Source organism: Gymnodraco acuticeps, unplaced genomic scaffold (assembly GCF_902827175.1).
Source record: "Gymnodraco acuticeps unplaced genomic scaffold, fGymAcu1.1, whole genome shotgun sequence".
Lineage (NCBI taxonomy): Eukaryota > Metazoa > Chordata > Actinopteri > Perciformes > Bathydraconidae > Gymnodraco > Gymnodraco acuticeps.
In genome coordinates, this window is record NW_022991705.1 from 1398978 (window position 1) to 1410887 (window position 11910).

At 41.3% G+C, this 11910-nt stretch overlaps 1 protein-coding gene across 1 annotated transcript; it reads left to right on the forward strand.

Annotated features, from left to right (window-relative positions):
• Positions 1 to 4624: 4624 nt before the first annotated feature.
• On the forward strand, positions 4625 to 11506 carry LOC117534627. The gene is given in 3 exon segments (XM_034198871.1): positions 4625 to 4684; positions 10128 to 11199; positions 11202 to 11506. Coding segments are annotated over 3 exon segments (1437 nt in total).
• Positions 11507 to 11910: the final 404 nt, after the last annotated feature.

Sequence of the window (11910 nt, forward strand, 5' to 3'; positions counted from 1 at the left end):
ACAACAGGTTGGGGGTATTGTTCCCAGGGCCGGCCCTAGACTTATGGGGGCCCTAAGCGAGCTTTGGCTTAGGGCCCCCCCCCTTCACTACACACAACACGGAACCAACTTTTGTCTTATGATGTTAGCATAAGCACACATATTGTATAAATAACCATGTAAACACCGTGGACCTAACCTTCTCTAGGGGGGTCCGGGGGCATGCTCCCCTGACCCCCCTAGAGGTCCGGAAAAATATATATTTTTAAATATTGAAGTTAAAAGCATCAATCTGGTGCACTTTGAGAGCAAAATTAAGAGATCTATGGATACATCTCTCAACACCCATATGAAACAGAACTGTGAACAGATTTTTCTTTATGGATATTTTACAAATCACTTAAACTGTATTCTTGTTTTGTCATATAGTATTTCATAACTGTTTTTCCTTTATTCTCTCTGGCTGTCCATCTCATAATGTTCACATAGAAACTAGCTGTCAATAGGAATATCATTCAGAAGAATTATAATTTCTTGCAAAACTCTGTCATAAAAAGAGGTTGCACATTTAAATTCAGGTGTTGTTATGGCAACGTCAGTGGCCAAACAGCCACATTTACTGCTGCAAATACGTTCAAACATGCTGTTGACACGCAGTGCCAACTATGCCACCATTTCAGCTGACTTTTTCTCAGAAATACTGTCACATAACATCCATATATGTCAGTGCTAGGTTGATGCTTAGCTAAGCTAACTATTAAACACTTTAACTGACAGGACTCCGGATCAACTGTGTACTGTGAGGTAGCTTCTAGCATCATGTCGAACAGTAAGTCAACATTTCCCAGAGAGCTTTCTTTGAAATCACCAGGGGCCTCATTTATAACGCCATGCGTAGGATTCACGTGAGAAGGTTGCTTACGTAGTAGAAATCCAAAAAATAGGTACAGACATTTTCCGATTCACCAAACATTGCGTACCAGCGAGGAAAGTGCAGGTTCCCTTTATAAATCACAATCAACTCGAAATGCGGTGCCGCTTTTGCGGGCATCACGTAACGCCCATATTTGCCTATAAATAGTCAGGGAAACGCCCATTCATTCATTCATTTTGACTGACTTTATGAAGAAGATCGCAGGAAATGACGACAGAACAGCTAAAAAAGACATCTCACACCGTGTCAGATTTTGGTTATTTTAGGTAGGTGGAGACAAATCATATTGTTTCGTGGATGCAGTTTGAACCAGAGTAGCAGCATGGAGGTCGGATCGTCACCAAAATAAATAAATATGTGGTCCGAAAAAAGTTAATGACAAAATACACATAACCTTCCTCAGCAACAGTCTCACGGCATTTCATGTTATAGTCACAAAATGAATCTATTGATTCGTGTTCACCAACACGATTTCGCAATTTTTTTCGTGTCACACAGAACGATTTTAAAAGCTATGTAAATAATAACAAATTAGAAGGAAAAACAGATAAAAAAAAATACCGATTTCAGTATTCTGACACAGAACGATTTTATAAGCAGGGGTGCACATAACTTTTTTGCCCTGGTTCTCAAAGGAGCACCTGGAGATGTTGCTTGGTGCTCATCCTTAAAATGAAATAAACCGTAACTTTTGAGGGGGTCTTGACCTTATTTGCCAGACACACGCGCTGAACACAAATGCAGAGGTGAACACAAGACAACATTAGCACGACCAGTAATCCTACAAGCTGTCATCACTGCCCAGAGATGTTCACAAGTCTTTTTTTGCAAGTCCAAGTCAAGTCTCAAGTCTTTGGTCACAAGTCCAAGTCAAGTCTCAAGTCTTTGTGGGGTGAGACTTGATCAAGTCTCAAGTCTTTGGTCACGAGTCCAAGTCAAGTCTCAAGTCTCTAAAAAATAAAAGTCTCATGTCTCTTCTGGTTGTAATAAGCCTTCTATTGTCTGCTGCTATCCAGTCTGTTAAGAATACTGCACAGCTATATCTAAGAAATTCAAAGCATTTACTGTATTATTATCACTCCTATATCTATTAGCATACAGTATCAGTACTGATTAGTTGTTTGTTATATGATCACTTTAAACAGGCTATTGCAATGCAATATGAGGAAAAACATCACACTTTAGCTAAATGCAAACAACTTATAAGCAAAACACTTCAGAATCAGAAATCAGTATCACAAATACTTTATTTATCCCCCGCAGGGAAACTGTGTTAAAAGTACTTAAAAGTAAACATTTGTTCTGTGTCATTTGCAACTAAAAAACTATTGCTGCAATATTATCTGAAATATACTGAACTGGTGATATTAAAACATGACCTGTTCCAAAAGAGATATCTACCATTAACATCATTTACCAGCCAAATGCTGGTAAATGATGCAAGTGGCTGGTACTGTATGTTGCACGCACCAGCCACAAATAACAATGGCAATCTATTGAGTGGCTGGTAAAATTTCAACATTCACTAGGCTAGCCATTTGGCCAGTGGACAAAAATGTTAAAATTTGACCTCTGCAACCGTATTGTTTAATTACACTGGGTCTCTAATTACATCTTTTAAGTCTACTATAAACATATTCCTCTATCCTCTCACTCAAACCCAGTGTAATGGTAACCTGATAAACCTGTAACATTAACGTTACGTGGTCAACAATAAACCTGTAACCTGCCTATAAACCGACAGATGTATTTATGTATGTAACTATGTATTTTTCTACGTTTAACGTTAGCCAGTGATGATTAACGTTACCGACCTTTTTTATGTCATGTCAAGAGTTAATGTCAACGCCACTCAACGCAAACAAGTGTGACAAGCAAACATTCACTCATCTTTCCAAATATTCAGTTACAAAGCTAGTAGCAAGCTAAGTTAACATTACATAGCTGATGCTGAGCTAAACATGTTTGCTAACCGTCCATATGCTTTAATGTGACTGACCTCTCCGGGTGAGTTTTCCAGTGCCTGATGAAATTTGACGTTGTTGCACCAGCATCCTTGATTTGATGAAACGTGTAACCGGGATGAAAAGGGTGTTACATTTACTTAATTATGAATATTGTTACATCAAGGCCGAAAATTAGGATGAGCCCCAACGGTCAAAAATGTTTTTTTCCCTCCCAGAGCTGCCAGCGCAGCGCCTCCCCAGATCTGGAGCCCTAGGCGAAGATCTATAACACCAGAGCTACGGGCCGGCCCGGAGTTCATATGCAACTCGCAAATATCTTTCTCTCTCTCCTCTCTTCTCTCTCCTCTCTTTTCTCTTCTCTCTTTTCTCTTCTCCCTTCTCTCTCTCCTCTCTCTTCTCTCTCTCCTCTCTCTCTCTCAATGTTGGTACGCAAATGCGCCTTTTTTCAAATGACCCGGTGCTCTTTTTTTGGCGGAGGTGCGCATGTGCAGCCCTGTTTATAAGCAATGTTTTTCTATCGGTAGTATGTTTCGTGCCTGCACCAAATAATAACAAATTAGAAGGAAAAAAATATGACAAAAAATACAGATTTCAGTATTCTGAGGCTCTTTGCCCCATTTATTTTCCTCGCGGACGGCAAAAAAACTCTGACATTATACTATTTAAAATAAAAGGGATAGGGTTAGGCTTAGGGTAAGATATTGAGTAAGAAAATGTTTTTATGAACCACACAGCTTCTGGTCGTCCGGACAAAAAGACGTGGCGCAGGCACGAAACATACTACCAATAGAAATACATTGCTTTTAAAATCGTTCTGTGTGACACGAAAAAAATGCGAAAATCGTGTTGGTGAACACGAATCAATAGATTAAATTAATTTCGTGACTATAACACGAAATGCCGTGAGACTGGGTTGTCCTCAGGCAGTGTGTCAGTGTGTTTGTACCGGGGACAGGAGACACCCCCTTGATGAGAAAAATTATCGGGGAATCCCTCTGGAGTGGAGTCATGACGACTGGATCTGAATTATTTTATTTTATTTTGTGGTTCATGTCCCAGCTGTCAATCAGCTGTGCGCAGCGTCTCCACTGCAGCCTGTGCATCTTAACCCCACCACAGCAACTATATCCACCAGTTAAAGGAAATAAAACAAATGTGTTGTTATATCAGCAGCACAATTGACCAAATATATGGTGTTCTTAGTTTCCATACCTCCTGTGTTTTATGAACGACTTATCAAGTCTTGGCAAACGGCATAAAACATGATTAAACATGATAGTATATAAAACCATGCTCGTATGCTAAACAGTTTAGACGTACTTCGATCCTTCTGTTTACCGTATAATTGATGACAATACATTTCCTAACATTAAGACAACATATTCGAGGTGGTTTTCAATAACATATCCGTATTTATTCATAACTTTATTTCTAAGTTATGTTTGTGTGTGCACTGAGGAGTCTCAAACAGGCGTTTGTTTAATCATTTTAAGATTGGCTTTAATCAATTTTTGCAAATTAATTCTTCATATATGATAAATGAGAGGTAACATTTTATTTATGGTATTATTTTCACATATTTCTCTCCATTCTTCCTTCTGCCAACGGTGTCGCAGTTTCTCATCTCTCCCGTTTTCGTGCGTACGCATGGATCAGAGTGTCAGTGGAGGACCGTCAAGTTTGTTTTTTATAAATCGCAAAGATTGTTTAGAAATTGGCGTACGCCATCTTTTGAACGTACACCATGTTTATAAATGAGGCCCCTGACCAGTCTATGGACAAGACCCAGCATGGATCCAGAGATGTGAGTGACTTAAAGCACATTGTTCTGCCCCCTTAAGTCATAGCTGTAATGTTTAATGAAGGTTTCACATTGTTCATTGTTGTTATAGGACCTTTATTTTGACGCTTTAAGTTAAACAGGAAAACCGGTTACAGGAAGTAGGAGAAAATGAACTGAATAGCATGCCAGTAGATCTACTCATTTTCCCGATGCAACCTGAAGAATAAAAGGGTCAAGTCCGTCAGAAAGCAATGACTGTAGTGTAAGGATTAGTAACATGTATTGTGTGTATTTATGTGATGACATTGGAGATGTTTAAACACAATGAGAAAATGCGTTAGCACTCGCGCTAGCATATGCGTTTTTTATAGTTTCACTCGGTTTGAATGTCAGTGTACTGCAAATAAGTAAATAAAGGAGCATGGCTGCTCATTCCCTGGCTCTCAAAATAGTTTGACTGGCTGTTTAATCTATGTTCACACTGAGACAGTACAACACAAAGAGAATAGTACACACATATCATAAAAAAATAAAAAAGCATGAACAAACTAGAGTCCACATGGATGATGCTATGCGACTAGCCATGTTTAGGAAAGTAAACACTGCTGTCCAATGAGGGCTACAGGATAGGGATCAGTAAGCATAATAAGGAGGTTGACAAAAACAGGCACTAAAATAATAGACTGTATCAAGTGCTGTGTGCCTTTGAGCTAGCCCTGCGTTGTAATATGACATATGTTTTGAGTTTGTGTATTAGTTTGCTTACATTTTGGTGGGGCCCCCCTGGAGAAAAATGCACCAGCCGCCACTGCTGTTGACACAGATAGATGAGCCCTCAGGGAAAGGGGGGAGACCTGGTACAAAGACCAAAGCCCAGAGCGGATACGCAACATATAGGGACAAAGGGGATACTTATGCCCCTTTTCCACCAAACCGGTTCCAGAGCCGGTTCCGGGCTAAAGCCTGATTAGCTCTGGTTCTTCCTGTGTCCACCGCAGCGGAGCCGGCTCCAAGCACCGAAAACCGGTGTTTAGCTGACCCCACTCGGCTGCCTGGCAAGAACCAAGAACCAGTACTTTCCGCTTACGTTGGAGGGGGCGAGATTAACCTGAGCAATAACAGTTAATGTTAAGTACGGCAAATTAAAGTTGTAACAAGCAGCAGCGCTGAGCAAAGTGACTAGAACGTGACCACACTTTATAAAGTCAGGCAACACTAACCAGGCTTTGTGTGATTCTGTTTATTTGTACCATACTTTGAACATCCGTTCGCTGTTATTGATCATTGTGGAGAGCAGGCAGACGTTTTCCTGTTGTTTTGTATTATAGCAGCTATCTTATAGCGGCTGAGAAGGGCAATCGACAATTACAAAGTGTGAAACACTTTAACAAAGCTTGAGATACATTTACATTTTCTAAAACAAATTTACATTTTCTAAAACAAAATTACATTAGCAAAACACTTTTACCAAAGAAAAAACAATTTAACATTAACAAAAACAAATTAACAAGATGCAAAACACTTTTACAAAGCTAGAGACAAATTTCCATGCTCACTTCCGATGTTACACGACTGCTCCGAACAAAACAGTTTCCCGGTTAGTGGCATCACGCACGTCACGAGTAGAACACTTATAATAATACACTACTTATATGGCTGATGTCGGACTCTGGAGACAGAATCGAGTGATAGTGAGTCGTCAATAGACTCGGTGCACTTTCAAGAAGAGGAGGATCTTATTGAAGAGGATGCCGGTGTGGTGGAATCAGATCATGCGGGCGAGTCTAACGTGGTGGAACCATACCAGTTTGAGCCACAGTATTCAAGTAGCGGTAGAGATACAGACGGGAGCGAACTAGGGGGGTGATGATCCTGGATTTGGAGGAGATCCGGTGCGGCAACAGAACACAGACTGTATACATTTGACTTTAATTCATAGAGATTCTCAATAAATAGTAAATCAATAATAATACATCGTAATGTAGCAGGCACCCTTGGCTCAGGCAACAGAACACAGACTTGTATATACATTTGACTATAATTCATAGAGATTTTCAATAAATAGTAAATAAATAATAATAACTCTGCTGAAAAAAAACAGCTTAGATCAATTTAGCTGGTCAGGCTGGTGTCAATTGACCAGCCAGTAGGCTGTAATGGTTGGCTGGAGAAGGGTTTTGGAGACTTTAGCTGGCCAGGATGGCTGGTTTATCCATCTATCACCAGTTTATGTTTATTAATTGTATTACATCATGCTGGAAGCTTACCAGGATTCCAGGTGACCAGCATACATTAAATACTGGTATGATTATTTAAACAAGAGAACATACATATATTACAAAGATTCATTGTGTCATGTAATCTGGTATCTACCAAAATAAAGACATTGTATAGTGTTCATAACAGTATTTTAATTTAATAAATAGCTAGTTAATATAATAAAATACACAGTAACAATACAATAATCATACAAATAACAACCAACCTGCAAATCAACCTATACATCAAAAATAAATATATTATCTAAAACCGGTGCATTTGATTTAAAATAAAAGTAATAAATAGAATTCAATATTTAAATGGTAACAAAAACAGTAACACTATATATGATAAGAAAAAGGCAACAAAGAAAGTGTTTTTGGTTTTTCCTTGTTCATGTCCATAATGTTTCCCGTTGTGTAGCGTCCAGCCTTTCCCAATCTGGCCTGCATTTCTGTCTGTTGAAGCCCCTTCTTGAAGCAAAATGAAAAGAAATGTACAGATATAAGTACACTGTAAAAAGAAAACTTGACATTTACGTTAACATTTGGGCTGCTGTGGTTGCCAGAACTTGATCGTTAAATTATAATACATTACAAATTACAGTTGGTTGGCATAGACGTTACAGTCAACAATTGCTTATGGTGAATTACAATGGCAAAAACAAATAGAGCTAGGCTGAAGTCGAATAGTCCATTTAGCTTAGGAACCTTCCTAACGGAGTGAAATGACCCGGAAGTACGTCAGTGGCAGCCATGATAAGTGCCGTTCGAATTCTCTAGATCAGTGGTTCCCAACCTGGGGGGCGCCAAAAATCGCAGGGGGTGCGCCAGGCCTCAGATGATTTGAGGCCTAATATCATATTTAGACGTTTTTTTTTTTTTACACATGATTGTAAAAGCCTTGTCTCTACATTACAATAAAGCAGTGATCAATCCGGCCCGCACGACGGGGATGACAGTGGCGTTAGTGCGTTCGCCCCCCACAATAGACAGTAGACTGCATACTGCGTAGCCTTCCCTGCCCTGAAGAAGAAGTGTTCCTTCGTTGTGAAGAGTCTGCTTTATGCGCTCCGCAGCAGTAGCCCCGCTGCGACAGAGTCCAACAGAGAAGCAGGAGCTGCGGGACAGTAGCCTCGAAGTGATCCTTCGTTAGCGGGAAGAGTCTGCTAAGCTTTATGCACTCTGAATGTACCTGAGCACCCCCCCCCCCCCCAGTCAACAACTTAAAAATTCTGGGCTATATATAACAATTGCTGGCCCGCGAAAGTGTCTATTGGATAAATGTTGGCCCTTCGACAAATGTAGTTTGTGATCCCTGCAATAAAGTATACAAAATAATTGATTAATTAATTTTAATATTAATTCAAGTTAGTAGTTAATAAAGGCATAAAGACAGAAATGCATAATTTTTTCTAGAAATGTTGTGACAGTAGTTGTAGCATTTTGAGACTTTTAAACTTGAATTACCGCTGTTGCCTTGTCCGTTTCCCCCCCTTGTGTGTGTGTGTGTGTGTGTGTGTGTGGGGAGGGGGGGGGCGCAACTTCGAACAGGAGTAATTTGGGGGGGTCTCTCAGGGAAAAAGGTTGGGAACCCCTGCTCTAGATGATAGGAAAGGAGGTTTCAAACTTTCTTTATAACCTCCTTTAGCTTAGGAACCACTGGACCTCCCTTTACGAAAGGAAAGGAGAAAATGCTGCCCCACAATAATAATAATAATAATTCCTTACATTTATTATAGCGCTTTTCCAGATGCTCAAAGCGCTTTACAAATACACATTACACATATCATACAGGCAATGGTCACCACTGTGGACAATACCCACAGGAGCAAGTTCAGGTGAAGTGTCTTGCCCAAGCACACAACGGCTTTACAGACGCAGCAGCGGCGGGTTTCACCCCTTGATCTGATGATCATTGCACAGCGCACTGCACCACACCGCACCACTTCCTGCAATGCCTTGCAGTCGCAGCACTTGCCGTCACACAACATTCGGCCGTTCACGGAAACAACCGAGAAATGATATCATGAAAGTTACGGTGCTTATTAAGCTTTTTAAAACGGTAAAGTGCTTTGTTTTGAACGTTCATCCGTATTATAATCAAAAAGAGAAATATGACGTTAGTTTTTACTGAAATGATCAAATAAAGCTGTGTTTGTTCAACTTTTAAAAGATGTTTGAATGGTGATATACACAGTGATAGGTGTTAAGGACTAACGTTTATAATAAATACATTTGTATTGATTTTAAGATCTTTTCATACAATCATACGTATTGGGATCATTTGTATTCTTGTGTACCAGAGGGAGAGGGTGGCGAGCATAAGTTTCACTTTCCTTTTTTATTTCAATTCCAACTTTGGTCATGAAGAATATGTTTCTCTGTTGTCCACGTTCATAAAACATAAAACAACAGCATCAGAGCACGGTGCAGAGTCTCTAGATGAGTTTACAGTAGTCCCTCGTTCTTATTAAACATCCATGTTGTAGTCGTTTCACACGTGACGTTTCACACAGAGGTCAAGGGATAGACGATAGGGATAGACATTAGGAGCTGATTTTTGGACTATTCAACTGCAACCCTAGTGTACACGGTGCAGCTGTATTATCTGGGAAATAGAAGAATCGGCCGGTATTGGCAGACAATCAATATCAAATTAATCATAACCATACAGGTCATCTATTGGCCCATATATAAACGATGGGCTTTCGTAGCGTATCAGCGCGCGCCAGCCGAGATGATCCGGAAACAGTCTTTTAGTTTGAAGCAAAACAAACACATCTGGCTCGTATTCCTGCAGCTTCCACACACACACATTCTTCAGACTTCTCTCTCTGCTCCCCTCCCCCATCTAGTCTCCTGTCCTGCAAACCTGCACCACACAATGCTTGGAGCAATTTTAGTCCTCACATTTATGAAAGAATAAAACAGAGAAATCAATATAAAACACAAACACCAGTATAATTGAGCAGTTACTATACAGCCTTATGGCTCCTGCAATGCATACACACATGAATATATAAAAACACACTTCTTATATATCAGGGGACATTAAGATGAATATACCAAAAATACGCTGTATCAAACTTTCACTTCAAACTTTCAAGTTACTTACATTTTCCCTCACAAGACAGGCAGATCTGCAATAATTTCAATGAGAGTGTCTGCAATTACCAAAGCTGTTCTTTCCTCCACATCTGCAGCTTCTGCAAGGACTCGCACCCGAGGTCCGTGTGCCCCAGGCGCACCGGCCATCCCAAGATCCCTGCCCTGCTTCAGAAACCCCCTGGCGGGAAAACCTTCTGAACATCCACCCCTCCACTCCCATTAACATTACACATTTAGCAGCCGTCCTTTCTACTCACCCAGATCCCGTGTTTGTAGACTATCTACTCTCAGGGCTTTCCCAAGGCTTCAGGGTAGGCGTCCTCTCTTCCTCCACCGTGACTTTCGTTGCAAAAAACGTACAGTCTGCCATTAAAGAACCCGCAGTTGTTTCTCAGCTTATAGAGAAAGAACTCAGCAAAGGGTACATCATCGGCCCTTTTCACTCATCCCCATTCTCAGTGTTTCGCACTAGCCCAATAGGAGTAGCCACTCGCAAGTACTCAGAGAAGAAAAGGCTAATTTATGATCTGTCTGCACCCCGCTCCGGCCCTTTTGCCAGTGTCAATAGCCTCATCCCCTCAGAACCATTCTCCCTTCACTACGCCTCGGTTGACAATGCAATTAAGCTCATTAAATTCGCAGGCCAAGGAGCATGGCTCTCCAAAGCAGACATCACTGATGCTTTCAAAATCATTCCCATTCATCCGTCCCAGTGGAACATGTTCGGCATCAGGTGGGAGTCCAAGCTCTACTTCGCCGTCCGCCTCACTTTCGGGTGCAGGAGCAGCCCATGCATCTTCAATTCCTTCTCCGAGGCACTCTGCTGGATCCTGCTGAACGTTGTCAGAATCCCATCCGTCCTTCAGCTGCTGGATGATTTCCTTCTCATAGACCCCCCACGGGATAACTCAGGCGCTTCATTGTTTAAATTGAAAAACTGTTTCCAGGAGCTAGGCGTCCCCCTATCCCAGGAGAAAACCATAGGCCCCGACACAAGTCTGGAGTTTCTGGGCATCACACTCAACTCCATAGAGATGAAAGCGTCTCTCCCAAATAACAAACTGCAGCGCATACGCGACATCACCAAGTCCTATTGCGCCCAACACATCATTACTAAACAGCAGCTGCTCTCCCTCCTCGGGCACCTCAATTTCGCTATGCGAGTCATCCACGCTCATTCATCTCCCGCCTCCTGGACGCAGCATCAGCCGTTAAAAACCTCCATGATCATGTCCCTCTAGACGAAGTATGCCGCTCAGACCTGCGCTTCTGGTCCCTTCTGCTCGACCAATGGAACGGCGTCACCTTCTTCTACAATGACATAGTACACTCCTCAGACTCAATGAGGCTTTTCACGGATGCCGCCCCATCCGCTGGTTTTGGGGGTTTCTTTCAGGGAGAGTGGTTCGCAGGTCCCTGGCCCCTCTCCTTCCCTAATCATGCCACATCCTCCGCCCTGCATGAGATCTACTGAGGTATGAGGTATTTTCCTTATACCTTCTCCCCCTTGGACTGATTTTTAGAAAATATGGCGTCTCCTACCACCTTTATGCGGACGACTCCCAATTATATCTAACCCTAAGAAAAAACACTAGCTCTCTGATGCCCCTGGTTGACTGTCTTAATGACATAAAGGCCTGGATGGCGCTAAACTTTTTAAATATAAATGAGAGCAAAACGGAGGTAATTGTGTTTGGACCAAATGGTGATGTCCCTTCCATTGACCTGGGTTCCCTGCAACAGTTTGCAAAACCCATGATCACAAATCTGGGTGTCAAAATCGACAGTGCTTTTAAATTAGATAAACAGATAAACTCTGTGGTTAAATCCAGTTATTATATTATAATGTTATGTTCATTGTGAAGCACTTTGGCAAAC